Source organism: Aspergillus welwitschiae (genome assembly GCF_003344945.1).
Source record: "Aspergillus welwitschiae strain CBS 139.54b unplaced genomic scaffold BDQ94scaffold_20, whole genome shotgun sequence".
Classification (NCBI taxonomy): Eukaryota; Fungi; Ascomycota; class Eurotiomycetes; order Eurotiales; family Aspergillaceae; genus Aspergillus; species Aspergillus welwitschiae.
In genome coordinates, this window is record NW_020798714.1 from 294,388 (window position 1) to 310,721 (window position 16,334).

Genomic DNA, 16,334 nt, shown 5'->3' on the forward strand with positions numbered 1-16,334 from the left:
CAACTTCCGACGGGGCAACGAACTGATATGGAGGGGTAGGGTTGTTTAAAAGAGGGTCCACCGCGCCAAGCAAGTAATGTGCCCATGATCGGTCTCCATCATACATATTTTGCGTCGTGCTCTGGTCGAAAGAAGCTCCTTGGGCATTAAAGCGGCTCTCGCGCCCGACCTCAGAACCAAGTTCATTATCAACACTACTCACAACCAGCATCAGCTCTCAACCATCCTCCACTGGTTGCTCCCTCATTCGAGTGTCATCAGGAGGATCGAAGAAGACTCCTGGCGGGGAGAAGCATAGCTGAACATTACGGGTCATAATGCAGCGGGACAGGTGGGGATTGTGCAATTGCATTGCCAGGCTGTTGCGCGTGCGTGATATAATTTAGACACCCGGAAAGGCGATTCCTGTCCCGAAGGTACCCCATAGGTAGGGTTGCTTCCCTTTTGCTTTCTCCCCGACTCGCGCTAGCCTCGTTGTCCTTGGCGACTTTTCCTGTTACCGGGACGCCTTTCCGGGCCGGACATTCACAGTAGATAGCCATGCTGATCCAACTGCCCCCAAAACATTTCTATTGCGGCCATTGGGAAGCTTTCATTCACGTCGCCTTTGGTATTGTAACCATTTGCCGCTGACTCGGTTGGGATATCTATAAAAACGCTGTCAGTAGGATCACTCACGAATCCGGGTAGGAGGCGCAGAAGTCGATGTTTTCTAAGTACTCGTTTTCTGGGTTCTTAGACAAACAATCAGCCCCGACAACGTATAGTGTAGACACGAAACCTACCGTGAACGGCATGTTGTCCATTAGTGGCACCCCGTGAGAAACGACCGTGGTGGAGTTGAGTCAGCTGAAGTAAGAAAGACGATCGAGTATAGCGGCTAACTCACGCAGGAACTGACCAGGTGGCAACTAAGGGAACGGGAAGAAGTATAAAAGAGGGAGAGGATAAGGGTGATGATTTCAGCGGACAGGAGGAATCTCTGGGTGCGATTGGGAGCGTTTATAGCCTTGCAGATGGTAAGGGACTAGTCCACTTCGGGCAGTTATTCAAAAAGTCATGCAGGACGACGCGAATAAATACCCAGGAAGAATTGACCAATATTATCATAGAGAAACGCACCAGGGCACATTTTAGCGATGCAACCGGTGGACCAATTCAATCGAGAATCGTGGGTCGGGCTTGGGATGAGGTCATCCTGCAGATGATGATTGCAGCATGGAAAGAGCGCAGACTTCCGATAGCCAATCCTGTGACTGAGAACCGAGCATTTCCAGTCTTGCTTAGCGGCTCAGCTGATCACGCGTCAGCGCGACACCTCATCAGCCTTAGTGGCTTGCCATCCTGCGTGATAGACAGTGGAAGTTTTCTCATGTCACCAATCTGATGTTCGACAATCGAACAAAACCTCAATTTCGTCGGCCATGTGACTAGAGCGTGTTCGATTTCGCCGAGTGATCTTGCAATAAGTCCGATTTTGGGCATCCTTGCGTTGATTCCCGTTCAAATACAGCTCGGGGTTCTGGTCATTGTGAGCCGTCTCAGGTGGTTTGGCATCGGCCGATTGTAGGAGATTTTCTAGGATTTGTGTCAGGCTTGGAAGAACGTACTGATGCCTCGAGTATAAGATGCTACTGAAATCCCTCTAACTGGCATATCTCCCGCCTTGTCATTGCCTCTACTTGTGGTCTCAGCCTGAGATACGCGCACTTGTTCTTCACTGCCACTGATCGCTCAGAAAGTACCGTAAGGAGAGGGCTTGACTGATGTCACTTACACGCTAACAGCATTTAGACACGATCGCGTTCGTTTCCCGCAAGATGCCCAGTGCAGTTCCCCGCCTGTTCTCACGCGCGCCCGACTGTTGCGGCGCCCAAATGTCTCGTCGCCAAACGAGCAGCGACAATCATGGCAATAGGGACAGATGGCGTTATTTCTGCCGATCTTGCAACAGCATGGTCTTCGATGACCGGGAAGGCATCCGAGAGGGGAACCCTTTGTGTCACTGCCAGGAGATCTCTCGTCGGCAGATTGAGGGTGGTCGTGTCTTTGTGTTCCGGTGCGCGAGGAATGACTGTGGGTTTAAGAGAGGGACTTGATGATGAGTAGGCTTTGGCTCTGCTCATGGGATGCAAGTGCATTCGGATAGCGCAGGGGCTGTGGGAATCCGCAAAACACCCAACTGCATCTCCAATGAGATTGCCATAATGTTAGGCGTTTTTAGAGATGGAATATAAGACTCTGATGTGAAGGGGCCGCGTATTCGGAAAAGGTGTTATAGTGTAATCCTAGACAGCTGCTGGGAAGCCCTTGGACTAGTGACTTGATCGATTGGAAGGAGCTATGTTGGGTCCTGAAGGGACCGAAGCTCATACAAAGTAATCCAAATGTAATCCATACCTATATTCACCTTTCTCTATCATATAATGTACTCACAGACCCCAGTCGCAGTCATCATCCACGCCGGCGTAGGCTGGCACACCCCCTCCGCAAAAGCCCCAATCACAGGCCAAGGCACCCGCAAGGCCAGAACCGGCCATCCAGCCCACTATCTCCAAATCTCCGGGACACTCAATCTAAGTGCGGCCCCACACGGACGAATACACCGACACACATCTCCTCACCGACGAAGAAGACATCTACTCTCGAAAAGTACCGCGAGTCTCGAGAGACTCATCCCCCACGCGCCGCCGACATCGCTGTCATCGAGACCGGCGAGGCCGTCGGTGTAGCCACATATCTTATCATGGCGCCGACCATCTTCGGCCAAGGCACCGGCCCCTTCAATCGGTACTCGATGCAGCTCCTATCCATGATTGCGGACGCACTGAGCTCCGGTATCGTTAGCGGTATAGAGCAAGGAAACACCGTATGGAGCCATGTTCACATCAGAGACCTGGTCGGCTTGTTTATCGTGTTACTAAAGCAGATCTGCACTGGTGCTACGATCCCATCGGGCAGGAAGGGCATCTACTTCTGCGAAACAGGCGAGCATACGCACCGAGAGTTCTCGAAGCGTTTGGCTACTGCTGCTTATGAGCTGGGTGTATTGCCCTCCTCCCATGTGAAGGAGATTAGTCTCGAGGAAGCGGCAGAGAAGTTGGTGTTTGGCGGTGTCTCTACAGCTGAGCTGGGGTATGCTTCTAAGTGAGTTTGAGCAGTCCCTTTCTTTCAGAATGATGACTTGTAAGTGGACGAAAAGACACTGACCTACTTTTCTTGTAGCGCTCGGACGAAGGCTATACTAAGCCGCAAATTGGGTTGGATGTCCTTGCATGGCGATGATTGGGAAGCCACTTTCCGTGATGAAGTCAGCGTGTTCATCAAGAGTCCTCCGGCTGAGCGTGATATCCCGGAGTTTCTGAGGAAACACTAGATGTACATACTATGTCCTCATACATGAACTTCTGAGGGCATCAGAGCACGAAGTATGTCAGCTGCAGAGAGAAAGTCACTTGAATGAGAAATTGTACATATGAGAGAAATGACTCGCTGGTGGTAACCAGCTCAATTATTGAGCAGTCATCAGTGTGATATAGATTGAGCTCATTACTACGCACACATAGCAGGCATGGAACTTAATTGCTTCTGAAAGTCGCTTAATCAAGTCTTATTCTTCCTTGACACCCATCCCATTCAATTTACCCAGCCTGCTAAATTCTACACCGACCTCCACTCCGTTCTATAATCTCATCCACTCCCCTCCCCGCCTCCCGTACATCCTTACCCAAATCATGAAACCACAACCACTCAAACCACCCAGCTTGCAACTTCTCCAACACCTTATGCATATCTGCCCCCGTCTCCGGATGCTCATAGTAAAGCATCATCGCCATCTCATGTGCCCGTTCCAGCTGTCTTTGTGCCCTAGGCCTCCTTACGGCATCATACCCAGCAAACCCGGCACAGATATACGGATACAAAAGCTCACCATCCGGAGCATGAAGGAAGATCTTAGCGAGCACGTTGGAGAGGACTAATGCATCCTCCAGTCCCTGGCCAGCACCGGCAGCCTGGAAAGGCAGCGAAGCATGGGCACTATCGCCTAGCAGGACGACGCGATCACGGTAGTATGTTGAGGTATAGCGGTGGTGGAAGAGGCCCCATCGGATTGGTTTTGCTTTGTGGAGGAGTCGACGGAAGCGGTCGTCGATGTTCGGGTCATTGAAGTCGGACATCATTGTCTCGTAGGTCACTTTTTGGGTGACTGCGTTGGACAGCTCCCAGGGCTTGTTGTCCGCTACGCAGAGGAGGAAGTTGAGTTCCTGGTTTTCCAGAAGAGGAATAGGTTAGTGTAACTGGGCTATGCGGTCGATCTACTAAACAAGTCGGACATACCTCTCCACCCGATATCAGATAATGAACACAACAGCGTTTCTCACCGAGGTACATCTTCGCTACGTCAGTCAGGTTGCCGAAGATCTCCTGGCTTTCAGCAATGGGTATCACGCCGCGGTAGCAGTACGAGCCAGCGTAGACTGGATCGACCTGGCTGGGGTACGTTGGTGATAGGACATGCTTCCTCACAACGCTTTTGATGCCGTCTGCACCAACCAGGATACTTGCCTCCGAGGTGTCGCCATCCGCGAAGTGTAAGACCACCTTGTTTGAATACTGTTCGATATTTGTTAAGCGCTTGCTGAAACGGACTTTCTCAATCGGTATGAAGCTGGTCATGGCTTGGAGGACATCATTCCGATGTGCCTAAGTTAGCATTAGCGTGGCTCAGCTTTGATAGTGTGTACATAGAGAAAACAGACAGCTCTGCGAATGTAATCCGGATGACCCCACGATGACTTGCCGTACCAGGGCTCTGTAAGCCCTGCGGTGATTTACAGTCAGCAGACTACTTAGTAATTTACCATAGGGTAAAAGATACTTACCAAGACCCTCCCTGAGAAGCATCCCTTCAAAGTAGATATTCTGTGCATCTTTAGGCTTGTTACCTATGCAGAAGCGCTCGAATTTAGGAAGAAAGCCCTCTTGGATCATGTCCAAGGCCAAGTCACCATTGGTCCCAAATCCTATGCCAGCGCTTTGACCCGTCAGAAAGACGAGCCGAATGTCTATCCGATGGAGAGCAGAGCGAAAACCTACCCAACAGTGGAATATTGAGATTCTTCTTCGTAGACCGTGAATGGCACACCCTGTCTATACAGGCCCATGGCGAGCGCAAGGCCTCCAATGCCGGCACCTAGAATCGGTCATCGCGAGTGATATGAGGTCAAGACATATGTTGATTGAACCCACCGACAATAGCAACATGCATGTCTCTAACTTTATCTCCAGCCATGGTGCTCGCTTTTCGGCTAGTACGTTTTCTGCTGTCAACGTTTCTGCCAAGGTCTCTGTTGATGATAACTCTGTCAATCCTTCAACAAAAGCAAGGCCTGCTGCTGCCTCGAGTACGGACGAATGGACAGCCTTGCGTGCGGGGTTGGCGGGTTGGGTCGGATGTACGTCGTCTGCATCTCGATAAGCGCGCTACGCGGGGACATGAATGGTACCCGTTTGTTTGACTCCAACGAGGTCATGATATTTCGAAGTTTAATGATAATCTCACTCATATAGTTTCGGAGATGACCGAGAGACGAAAGGCACCTAAGGTGTCTAAGGTCGCTAGAGAAAATCTACGTGTTTCCGGGTTCAAGATTCCTAAAGACTTGACACCATTGAAGAGCCTGCTAGCCAAAGACGGTCTCGGTTCGAAGACTATTCATGAGATAGAGCCTGGGCAGTTGGGATTTGGTTCCGATATCAACCAGCGCAAGTATGTCATGTTTCGTGCGCTGTCTCCACCAGACACAGAAATTCCGGGTCTACAGGACCAGGAAAAAATTCTCAAAAGGCACTGAATTCCCCAATACTTCTTCTCCGAGGTTGAGTTCCTACAGGAAGACTTTGCCATGATGAATAATTTCACTAGTCAGAGTCGGACACTCTGGTTTACACAGCACTTCGTATGTACGTGTGCCATACTGAATGAGAACGACCAAGGGAAGATCGAGCCCGCTAAGGTTTATGTTATATCTAAGGGTTCCAAGCGTGCGCTCGTGCTCTCTGACGGTGGTGATGAGGGAGATGAGGACAATGTCATACAGAGGGCCACCGACGAGCCTGCTTTTGCTCGCAAAACGGCGAAGGTATGCAGTGTTCTTCTTCTCATGCTAAGATACGCCTGATCTAATATCTTCAGACTATTCTCGGCGGAACTCCCTCGGGAAAGCATCGTGTGTCCCTTGCTTGGTTCCTTGCGGATTCTGTTGTCTGCTCTTGTTACTCCACGCGACATGAAAATGCACTGCCCTTTCCGAACTAGAAGCCAGAATGATCCTGCGCTTCTTGCTTCAGAATTGGAGGCATATAAGGGTTGGCTCAATTGTGGCGAACTCAAGCTTGCCGAACTGCTCGAAGTGGCTCCGGAAGAAGAGGAGTCTGATGATGATTGGGGTTATAAGGGTGTTTTACCACCACTGTTTTTAAGCTGTACCTAGTTGCGGCTGTGTCTGTTTGAGATGGATTCTAGTGTTGAGCATCCGTAAGTTCGCAAGGTTGATCCGGCTTATGCTGGGGTTATGGTGGTATCATGCGTTCTCAGGTTTATATAGAGTCTGCCGGTGTTTGTGCTCCGTTTTTTAGGATAGTGAAAGATACATTCTTAAGCTTTCTCACATGTTTCTTCCTTCGCGTACTTGCTTCCTTCCTCGCGCGTTTCGCTACGCTCCTTGAGCATTCGTTATTTACCCTTCTTGTCGTCCGCATTCGACTTAAGTCAAGAAGGTCTCTGGAGGAGAGACTACGTTTGTATTCAAGATTGTGAAGAAGGTGGACCGAGTCGATGCGCTGGCTAGGTATTTTGGTATATGGTTTAATCCGGATGAGATTCAGGGGATCGTGGGCTGCCTTCCCTGATTAGAGACAAATAGGACGGACTTTGACACTGAGACTATTGGGTAGATGACTGATCTGTTGGCGCTGCGATTTCGTTAGTTTTTATTTTGTTCGGAACGTATTGACTCTGGATTACGTAGATACGAGTTAACTCTCTTACTGTAAGCGTTTGGATCTTAGCGAGACCACTCTGAAATCATCTGTTCACTTGGCTGAAGCAGTAGACAGCCCTAGGACATGAAGATGCCGATGCCGATGCCAAGAGTGCACACCTACATATCCAAGATGGAACTCAATCCGATACGGTCCTCATTGATTACCAACAGTGACTAACAATCAGCAATACCTAGCAATAGGAAGTGCAATCCATGCTTCATCAATAAAATTCGATTCTCCACAGACTGTAACTCCACCACCTAGACGAGCGTGACCCCGCTGAGTAATCGGGAACCAGTGTGCCCCTTCTACTAAATCCAAATGGAGAGGGATGGATACAGTCAAAAACCCTCCCACGTTAAATGCACGGATCTGCTACCGAAAAAGACCTGCAATGTTACTATCTCTTGACCAATTCTTCTCTCAAATTCTTCCAATCACCTTCCCGCCCCCTTAACCCGCTCACCCGCACCCATGATGCAATTCACCAAGCTAACGCAGTCACGACTATTAACCCTCTGCAAGTTCTCAGCGGCCGCGTCGCTAGCGGGCGTCGGAGGCTGGCAGTTCTGGACGGGTAAATGCTACTTCGAGCCTTTCGGGCCCGAGAATGATGCCTTATTTCAGAGCGAGTACTTCAAGAAGTTCAACCCAGGGAACCATCCATCGCTGAACGATTCGTGTGTGCGGAAAGTGCCAGTGTCTCAGATACCGCCGGATTTGGTGGAAGATGCGCTTCGAGGTGGTTCCAAGTTGACGGAGAGGTTTTGTGCTGGTGTGTGGGGTGGTTATGGTGAGTTAGCTACTATTCTTTTTGATCTCTATAGTGCTATTATATGCAATTGTTTGTGATATCAATGTTGCGAGACGTCGCTAACGCTTGATATGCAGGATACTCCATCCAGCGAAATATCCTAGCTTTGGTTGGCCAGAATGAGGGTAATGCGAAGTCAATGTTGTGGGATAAGAGTCAACTGCTGAGCAGTACCTATGAAGAAGGTAGGGGGTTTAATTTTTACAAGCTCTTATTGGTTCAACATTCATGCTGAAGACCTATACAGGAACGATAGTGACCGATCACTTCAAGGTGGTTGCAAAGAATCCCAGATCAATCATCATGTGGGGGGCCGAGTCTCCTTCAACGAACCCTGAACTTCGCCGTGAGATGGAAAATCTATCTGAGGTTTCTACCAACGTCGATACAGATAAAGGGGTGGTAGAATTCCGGCTGAAGAATATATTCTACAATGGCGTAGAGCGACTGACAGGGGATCTTTTCCCACCGCCAATCGTGTGGTTGCACTTTCAGTACTGCAAGTTGTTGGTTGAGGCAGGTGTGAGCCATTGCATGGTTTAGTGCTCGGGTGCTTGGTGGTTGACTATAGGTCAGCTATTGATCGTCGAAGAGGACGCTTGAGCAGTGGATCTTGAGTGCATGTATCAATAGTGTATTATATATGGAACAGGCATAACATTTTCAAAAGCAGTAGCTCTATGCTGAATTTTGGGTCTATGGTTGTGAGCTCCTATCCCCTTCGCGCCTTCGATGTGGCGCGCACACAAATGGCAGCAAGCTCCGTAGTAAATCCGTTCAAATACTGCAGGTGAGTGAGTTCCCCAAGTGCTAGGTGTCGGACAGGGACGCGATGGATTAACCCAGGAACATCTTGCAATAGCTCGACATTGTGATGTACATCAGGGCCATGCGGGTCAGAGATGGTATCGCAAAAGAGAGTCAACACTGCGGTGATAGCGTAGAATAGTATGATCCTATAATTCAGGAGAGGTCAGATCCTTCCAGCATGATGTATGTTCTCTGATGACGTACCAGAAACATTCCCCCTTTATAATGGGCAGCACTCTCTTGAGATAAGACAGCGTTGACCGACTGGCAGTGATAGACAGATTAATGCTAGAAGTTATGCCGCTCAGCCATGTACCTGCGGGTTCCAAGGCTGAGTTGCGATAGCGGTTTGCTGCTTGGTGGATTGAGGTGACGCAGTGATAGTATGCTAACCTGAGCATCACCGCCTGGGTATTCACATTGGCACTGATGTGTGTGTCGTCAGAAAAATACAGCGTGGGCCGAAAATCCGAGGGAAGGGACACCCTCCATTGCTCTAATGTTTCATCTAGAGCTCGGATACTCGATAGCAACTGAGATGCACTCTGATAGAGAGAGACTGCTGAATAAAGGCCCTCATATATTCTGGATTTTAGCATAGACAAACGAAGATCCCAAGGATAGAGAGGAATAGTGTTGTCATTGACAGGAGGCATGTCGTGCTGGAGGTTGATGTTTTGCAGCTGCACATAATCATCGGGCAGACTCAAGTCGCAGTTCGTGTCGTTTAAAGATGGTGGTTGGCCTGTCCTGATGCATATATCCTTGTCGAATGAATAGCAGAGCCAGAATAGATCTCGCAGGTGGCATCTGATGTCGCTCTTATCATAGACAGGGGCGCGAGAGGGGGTGGCCTTAGTGGGTAATATATGAGCACCCAGTGCATATAGAAGCCGTGTGGCTATTGACAGAGTAACACCTGCAGAGCGCAGGTCACCCAAGAAGTATTGGAGTTGAACCTGGCGAGTGATCAGTTGTGGAACTGTAGCCATGGATCAGACCTATACAGACTAGCATTATTAGGGATTGGAGCCCGTCAACCGTCATTTCCTCCATTACCGAGGCCATAAAGCTCTGTGCTGCCAACGCACAAGATCGGCAATCCATGCAATCATGGCTAGCGTCATCAAAGCCAAACAGAGACACAAGGGCCAGGAATGAATATACGCAAGATTTTGCGCTAGCAGAGCCTGGAGATGGGATGGGACTGTAGGCGAGATCTAATGTCCTGCCAAATGTGGACTTGCTGACTACAGGAAACACTAGACTCTGAAAGGAAGAGCTATACACTAGGATGTGCCGTTCAAGGACGGGTCTTGGAGGAAGGGATGGGAGTGGAGAGGGGTGCGTCGCAGAGTCAGCAAAGAAACGGAGCGGCTGGAACCATTGGAGTTCGAGAGCGAACAGTTTGTCGAATTCGATGCTTTCCCCTACCTGTGTTTCAATCCATTTCTGGCCTTCCTCAGAGAAGATGTGGTACCCTGTGAAATAAGTGACATTGTTCAGAAATGTGTTTGCGTGTCTCGGGGGTTCTATCCCCTCTGCTATGGATGGAAAGGCGGATAGTGCCGGTCGATCTAGTAGCATCTATTCAGTCTTTTTCCGATGATACACCCTGGAGGTATAACCCACCAGAATCGACATCAGGTCCGGGTGATGGGGAAGCCACCTGGCTACGGACACGGGGTTTAGCCGAGGATTCTTGATAAGACCCAATGTCAGACGGCAGCTCCATACCTAACGTATGTTGAACCCCGAAGTCTATTGTAGGTACAGGCCAGATTATGGTGCTTGCACCATTCGCATTGTGGGAAACTGGCATCACAACGAATCTAGATAGATCATATAGTTGGTTAAGGGGGGACATCGTGGAACAACCAGCCGGCTGCACCTGCACGTACCTTCTTCTTGAAACAGCTGTCGCATGCCCTTCGCTTTGGCTTCTGATGAGCCATCTCTGCATCACCTTCAAGCACTCCTAGAGACAGAAAACTAGTTGAACACCAACCTCGAATTATTTGCGCGGGTCAATGATGTCAGGTGAATTCGGCCAGCCAAGATCGACTCCGCTTAGTAATCGGCGACTAGAGACCTAGTCTTTGATTTTAAGGGTTTTGTTTTGGATCTAGACCACATGAAGTTAGGATTTATCGAGCTTAAATGGTAACATCTTCCTCTAGATAGCATGCAGCATATCGAATACTAATCTTTTGATGTGCTCCACTACGCTGGCTTGACCATTGGACACCGGTAGCGGCACAGAAGCCGAAACGAGAGACATGCGCACAAACACCACTGATTTAGTTAACCCCATAACCAATCCTGATTCAGCTCGGAATTTCGGCTATAGCTTCACAAGGACAGGACTAGAATATGCAAGTCGACGTGGAATCATGTTGCGGAAGTATTTACCTACCGAACCCTAGTCGGCTTCACTCCGCGAGCAATAAATACCCCCTGTATTATCGACTCGAACACTTTTCTGAGAACAATACATTGTCCAAAAAGTCAACTTCAAAATTGCAGCATTGCCTGGAGGATATCATAGCCTACTATGAGCCAGGTTATACTAGTTACTGGCGCCAGTCGAGGTAAGCGATATCCTGTTCTCGCGAGTTGCAGCTAACCCGGTGTAGGCATCGGCAAAGGACTTGTGGCACATTATCTCGCCCAGCCCAGGACTACAGTCATTGCAACTGTGCGGGACACCACATCCCCAAAAGCAAAGGAGCTCACTACCCTCCAAAAGGGCGATAAATCCCGCCTAATTGTTGTAAAGCTCATAGCCGACGATCCGGTTAGCGCTACGGCAGCCACATCCGAAATTCGGACGCAGAACCTTGGTCACATTGACATTGCAATTGCCAATGCGGGAATTTGCGATCACTGGGGCCCTGTTGTGGAATCTACAGAGCAGGACGTGCTCTCCAACTTTGAAGTCAATACCCTGGGGCCTCTCCGGCTTTTCAAGGCTGTAGCTCCTCTGCTGCAGAACGCTAAGACTCCGAAGTTTATTTATATTTCTACTCTTCTGGCTAGCATTGGTGGGATTGGCAACATGTTTACCCTTACCGGGCCATATGGAATGTCGAAGGCGGCTGGAAATTTTCTGGTCAGAAAGATCCATGCTGAAAACGAGCATTTGACTACCTTGTCTATAGACCCTGGGTAGGTGCAGATCGTTCATTCCACTATAAGCTTGAGAGTTAGCAGGCTAACATGGCTATAAGGCTCGTTCAAACAGACTTGGGTGATCGTGCGGCGAAGCACTATGGAATGGAACAAGCTCCGGTGACGCTTGAGGAGTGCGTTAGTGGAATCATTACTCAGGTGATCGCAACAATTGGCAGCCATTACAATTACAAGACAACTAATGCCATTACAGATTGAGAGAGCGGACCGCTCGTCCACGTCGGGCTCATTTGTCAATGCAAATGGAGAGTTTGTGGCTTGGTAATATTTCCGAAATGGAATGGAAAGAAATGTAGTCATCTGGCAGCAATACTTTGCAATCCAGCAAACTATAGACCAGTAAGAAGAGACAATTTCGTTAGTTACAGCTGCTTTAGTGCCCCAGACGCTATGACTTAGTATTGTAATCTCTATGCTTTTCGCTTTTCCGCTATTGCATTCCATACCCTGGATGTTTTCAAGTTCCACCCATAGTGGGTATTGGATATGCAACGCAGTCCCTGGCAGGACGGAAATACGGTTCAAGTCCCCGATTAGTTCCAGTACGCCCGATGATAATCAAGGATCACGCTTAGTCCTGTTGACATGGGACCGAAATCCTTAGTCGATCTAGGCTCGCCCCTATTTTAAGCTGTAAAAGCTCAATTTCTACCCCTTCTTCTTCTTCACGGCCACTCGTTACTAAATGCGCCCTCCTACGCGCTTACCCTCACATCACCAGAATGCAGGCATACTTTCAATATCGTGCCATTCGGAATTCAGTCCGCAAACAATTACACGACTTCCCTCAATGGATCCACGATTCCATTGGCCAAGCAGGTTCAGGAAGCTCACTGCAGCGACGCCCATCTCGACCACCCCCGATCCCAGGAATTAGCCTGATCGACAACCCCAATAGCCGGGAAGAGCTCTCTCATATCCTTTTTGTCGACTGGGAAAGCAGTAAAGACCCGCTGAGTCCACGACAACTTTCGCTCGCCACACGAGTAGCAGCAACATTGATCGTTACTAGCCTGGCATTTGTAGTCAGCGCTTCGTCGTCGATCGAATCGGCAGTTGTGCCACAAAGCACCGCCGACTATGGGGTCAGTGAAGTCGTAGCCGCACTTTTCGTCGGGATATTCCTCCTCGGCTTCGCTACCGGATCATTAATCTCAGGACCTCTATCAGAGATCCTGGGCCGCAACGCTGTCTACCTAGTTTCCACATCCCTCTTCATGATCTTCGTCATGGGCTCCTGGCTATCCCCAAACACCGGAGCCAAGCTGGCATTTCGCTTCTTAGCGGGCGTATGTGGCTGTCCGCCCCTGACATGTGCTGGCGGTACGGTGGCGGATATCTGGGATTCAAAAGAGAAGACATTGGCCTTTCCAGTCTATGCAATTCTTTCATACGGCGGTGCCATCCTGGCCCCGGTTATTGCATCTTACATGGGTTCGGGGTCAATCTCGTATCGCTGGACTGACTGGATTGTGCTCATTATGGCCGGCCTTGTCTTATCCCTTATTGTTCTTGTACAACCAGAGACATATGGTCCACTACTCCTGCGGTGGAAATCTAAGCACCTACGGCAATTAACAGGCGATCCTCGGTACCTGTCAAAGCTGGATCTTGACCAGACTCCACTTTTGTCTCGGATTAGACGCGCCTGCGTTCGGCAGTTCACTCTACCAATCCGGGAGCCGATCGTCCTTGTACTCTCGTTGTATCTGACGGTGCTGTATATTGTACTTTTCGCCTTTTTTGTCGGGTATGCCGATATCTTCACAGACGTACACGGTATGTCCCAGGGACTGACAAACGTCGTTTGGGTCGCTATGTACGTCGGAATCCTGCTGACGGGGTTGATCGTACCATGGATATATCGAAGCCATCGGAAGCGAGGGCTGAAGGGCGATAGAGAGGTATCTGAGATGGGCAATGAAACCAACGTCTCTGAGAAACCAAGCACAATCCAACCAGAAGATAGACTCTGGTACGCCATGATGGGTGCTCCAGCAATGACCTTGAGTCTTTTCTGGATGGGGTGGACGGACTATGTGAGTTGCATATATCATCCCCAATAAGTCCCAATTCTTCTCCACGGTAATATACAACAGATGCTAACTTATTGCAAAATCCAGCCATCTATCTCAGTATGGTCCCCAATCGTCGGCTCAGCATTCTTCGGCTTCGGCAGCATCTGCATCTTTATTTCCAGCTATATGTACATCATCGACACCTACGAGGTCTATGCTGCATCTGCGCTGGGGTTCATGACTTCCTCGCGCTATTGTGTCGCTGGGGGTATGACTGTAGTCGGCGTCCCATTCTATCATAACATGGGGGTGCATTGGACATTGACTATTTTGGGGATTATCAGTGCTATTTTGACTCCTGTGCCCTATATTCTCTGGAAGTTCGGGCCTGTGGTTCGGGGGTGGAGTCGGTATGCTGTTTGATATCAGGCATTACAACTGTTCATTGTGGGGTAGTACTGGTAGGGTTTACTATGTAAATTAGATTGTTCAAAAGAGAGAGAAGGAACAGGGAATCTAACGAGAAGGACCGGTTATCCTCCAGGATGATCAATGAAGCCAGATCATAATGTAATAGAGGTTGTTTGCTTATCACAAGCATTTCAGATGTCCAGTAAGACAGGTTGCATGAATAACAGGCCTGCCGATACGATACCGCAGATACTATTTCACATTCATTCTGATTCGAGAAAAGCGAGAATATTCCCAATAACTATCACCACAAAACGATGATCGCTCCACACGCCTTTGCAGGGCACGGAGACTGTCCGTTGGTGATCTTTTCCCATTTTCGGCAAATGGTCGTATAGCTGTCGAAACAATATCACTAAATAGAACCCCGTCCCCGCTGACAAAGCGGAAACCATTGAGGTAGATACAACAAATTGAGGTTAAACTACTGTCTCCAGGCTTGAGAATTCTCCCTTCGTGCGACTTTGAGTTTTGGGAAGACGTGTGTTGGGAATTAGGGGCTTAGTGATGTGTACATCGATGACCGGATGGTTGCTGATATAGTTATAACCGTAATGGCTGATCACACTGCATTTATTTCTCTCTTATCTTCTGGTACTGCAACATATGCGCAGCAATGGACCTAGTTGGAGCCCGCTGCCTCAAAGGCCCCATCATACTGCACAGCACCCTGTTAACATCAAGTAGAGAAAAACACGCACAGCACACCCAGTTAATAAGATAGTTTCATTATTCCCTGTCTGACTAACCATCGGCAACCCAGTGCCCAACGCACTGAACAGTGTCACAAGCATCCCGTCCCCTATTAATCAGTAACGTGCTCCTCCGTAGCCATCGGTACTGGCAGCGCCTTGGTATCCCCCACGGCCTGACTGCACATATATAACAGGAAAAGCGGGAAATTCCTCTCTCTCGCCTTCGGAGAAGAGAAATCGTGGAGAGCACTCTTCGATACTATCAAATTCTTGCCATCGAAGTAAGCGATTAGGATCCTCGCCTTCAGATTGTTTGTGCACGTTGTCAAGAGAACCTGGAATGTCTCTATTAGATGGAATAATTCAAGGGGAAGCTGATTATGGGGAAACGTCAACTCACCGGAGCCACCACGTGGTCTTGCAGCGCTACCCTCCCAAGCCGGGTCCTCATGACGCCGACGAGGACGAGGAGCTCGGAACGGAGGATGTTATTATCACACACTGCCTCATGAGTCACGATCAGGTTTATGTGAGGAAGTTCCTGGCCCTGGGGTAGGTGCGGATACCAAGCATCTTCAAATCTGAGAGGTGGTGAGGCCAGAGGATTGCTACCAGGGTCTGTGAACATGGCCATGTTCATATAACGTTCCCTGATTATGGTGTTATTGAAGGACCTGGCGGATGGGTACTTGTCAGTATGCATAGCAATCATGACGGATCTGCCTATATACGCAGTGATAAACCGACCTTCCGAACCAGCCTGACAGATCATCGAGCGTAGCTCCAGCCTCCGTGGCCTTCCTCGCGTGTTGTGTAAATTGGCAGACGAGTACATATGACAGAAGGTGCCCCGTGTCGTCATCATCTGAATCACTCTCACCGGTCGGTTCACGCGACCTCTCTTCATCGAGGTCTGCAAAGCACGCCTCATCGCTTCGGACGTTGCTGTTGGTATCCGGGTTGTCAAGATCAAGGGGAAACTGCTCGAGCTTTTCCAAGGGCCAAGGCTTGAAATACGTCTGTGTCGTAACCGGGGAGCCGCCGTCGGTGCGTAGCGTGAGGTCATGGCACCTGATGTTGTAGCGGGCGGCGTATGCGTTAGTGAGGCTGGTCAACGGCAAAAGCTTGACAGACTGGTGCACTTCTCGAAGGTTTTTCAGAATCTCCTTTCGCGCTTCTTTAAAGGTCTCATTCTCCCGTCTTCTCGTTCTCGAGCACATCAACATGCCGAACAGGTTCCGAAGTGACATTTCGGAGACACGATTGTCGTTCAATGAGCAGGGGAGA

The 16,334-nt window shown here is 49.4% G+C and overlaps 9 protein-coding genes across 9 annotated transcripts in view; 4 read left to right on the forward strand and 5 right to left on the reverse strand.

Annotated features, from left to right (window-relative positions):
- Nucleotides 1–957, reverse strand: part of BDQ94DRAFT_145550 (C2H2-type zinc finger protein) — a 1,735-nt gene extending 778 nt beyond the window's left edge. Inside the window, exons 1-2 of the mRNA XM_026766664.1 lie at nucleotides 786–957; nucleotides 5–734 (exon numbers count right to left, since the gene is read on the reverse strand). Coding sequence (XP_026625181.1) covers nucleotides 5–211 — 207 coding nt within the window. The 5' untranslated portion in view covers nucleotides 212–734; nucleotides 786–957. The remainder of the gene's footprint in view (nucleotides 1–4; nucleotides 735–785) is intronic.
- A 586-nt stretch (nucleotides 958–1,543) lies between these two features.
- Nucleotides 1,544–2,398, reverse strand: BDQ94DRAFT_145557 (uncharacterized protein). Its single transcript, XM_026766665.1, has 3 exons — nucleotides 1,795–2,398; nucleotides 1,629–1,741; nucleotides 1,544–1,566 (listed from the first exon to the last, which is right to left on the reverse strand). Exon 1 carries the CDS (start codon nucleotides 2,139–2,141, stop codon nucleotides 1,848–1,850), a length of 294 nt encoding a protein of 97 aa, XP_026625182.1. The 5' UTR covers nucleotides 2,142–2,398; the 3' UTR covers nucleotides 1,544–1,566; nucleotides 1,629–1,741; nucleotides 1,795–1,847.
- A 358-nt stretch (nucleotides 2,399–2,756) lies between these two features.
- Nucleotides 2,757–3,489, forward strand: BDQ94DRAFT_50427 (uncharacterized protein). Its single transcript, XM_026775924.1, has 2 exons — nucleotides 2,757–3,147; nucleotides 3,226–3,489. Exons 1-2 carry the CDS (start codon nucleotides 2,798–2,800, stop codon nucleotides 3,374–3,376), a joined length of 501 nt encoding a protein of 166 aa, XP_026625183.1. The 5' UTR covers nucleotides 2,757–2,797; the 3' UTR covers nucleotides 3,377–3,489.
- A 142-nt stretch (nucleotides 3,490–3,631) lies between these two features.
- BDQ94DRAFT_179927 (FAD/NAD(P)-binding domain-containing protein) lies at nucleotides 3,632–5,293 on the reverse strand (the record flags this gene model as incomplete). The annotated part of the gene is made up of 6 exons (XM_026773510.1): nucleotides 3,632–4,265; nucleotides 4,339–4,704; nucleotides 4,761–4,822; nucleotides 4,884–5,035; nucleotides 5,098–5,179; nucleotides 5,251–5,293. The coding sequence occupies 6 exons, from the start codon at nucleotides 5,291–5,293 to the stop codon at nucleotides 3,654–3,656; spliced, it is 1,317 nt and encodes a 438-aa protein (XP_026625184.1). The 3' UTR covers nucleotides 3,632–3,653.
- Nucleotides 5,294–5,579: 286 nt separating this feature from the next.
- On the forward strand, nucleotides 5,580–8,464 carry BDQ94DRAFT_171418 (uncharacterized protein; the record flags this gene model as incomplete). The annotated part of the gene is made up of 6 exons (XM_026771765.1): nucleotides 5,580–5,770; nucleotides 5,927–6,143; nucleotides 7,573–7,840; nucleotides 7,939–8,046; nucleotides 8,109–8,383; nucleotides 8,438–8,464. 6 exons carry the CDS (start codon nucleotides 5,580–5,582, stop codon nucleotides 8,462–8,464), a joined length of 1,086 nt encoding a protein of 361 aa, XP_026625185.1.
- A 109-nt stretch (nucleotides 8,465–8,573) lies between these two features.
- BDQ94DRAFT_179929 (uncharacterized protein) lies at nucleotides 8,574–10,626 on the reverse strand (the record flags this gene model as incomplete). The annotated part of the gene is made up of 5 exons (XM_026773511.1): nucleotides 8,574–8,817; nucleotides 8,876–9,630; nucleotides 9,683–10,258; nucleotides 10,396–10,503; nucleotides 10,573–10,626. 5 exons carry the CDS (start codon nucleotides 10,624–10,626, stop codon nucleotides 8,574–8,576), a joined length of 1,737 nt encoding a protein of 578 aa, XP_026625186.1.
- Nucleotides 10,627–11,225: 599 nt separating this feature from the next.
- Nucleotides 11,226–12,128, forward strand: BDQ94DRAFT_171420 (SDR family oxidoreductase; the record flags this gene model as incomplete). The annotated part of the gene is made up of 4 exons (XM_026771766.1): nucleotides 11,226–11,262; nucleotides 11,308–11,839; nucleotides 11,902–12,001; nucleotides 12,057–12,128. The coding sequence occupies 4 exons, from the start codon at nucleotides 11,226–11,228 to the stop codon at nucleotides 12,126–12,128; spliced, it is 741 nt and encodes a 246-aa protein (XP_026625187.1).
- A 457-nt stretch (nucleotides 12,129–12,585) lies between these two features.
- On the forward strand, nucleotides 12,586–14,450 carry BDQ94DRAFT_160182 (MFS transporter; the record flags this gene model as incomplete). The annotated part of the gene is made up of 4 exons (XM_026769182.1): nucleotides 12,586–13,682; nucleotides 13,734–13,902; nucleotides 13,987–14,291; nucleotides 14,366–14,450. 4 exons carry the CDS (start codon nucleotides 12,586–12,588, stop codon nucleotides 14,448–14,450), a joined length of 1,656 nt encoding a protein of 551 aa, XP_026625188.1.
- Nucleotides 14,451–15,157: 707 nt separating this feature from the next.
- Nucleotides 15,158–16,297, reverse strand: BDQ94DRAFT_171422 (uncharacterized protein; the record flags this gene model as incomplete). The annotated part of the gene is made up of 3 exons (XM_026771767.1): nucleotides 15,158–15,382; nucleotides 15,448–15,721; nucleotides 15,795–16,297. 3 exons carry the CDS (start codon nucleotides 16,295–16,297, stop codon nucleotides 15,158–15,160), a joined length of 1,002 nt encoding a protein of 333 aa, XP_026625189.1.
- Between the last annotated feature and the right edge of the window lie 37 nt (nucleotides 16,298–16,334).

What these genes read in the sequence shown, in the direction of transcription:
- BDQ94DRAFT_145557 (XM_026766665.1), bottom strand. Translation starts at nt 2,141, where the DNA reads ATGCACTTGCATCCCATGAGCAGAGCCAAAGCCTACTCATCATCAAGT.
- BDQ94DRAFT_50427 (XM_026775924.1), top strand. Translation starts at nt 2,798, where the DNA reads ATGCAGCTCCTATCCATGATTGCGGACGCACTGAGCTCCGGTATCGTT. An exon ending in GAGCTGGGGTATGCTTCTAA is followed by an intron (nt 3,148 to 3,225) that starts GTGAGTTTGAGC and finishes CTTTTCTTGTAG; the next exon opens with CGCTCGGACGAAGGCTATAC.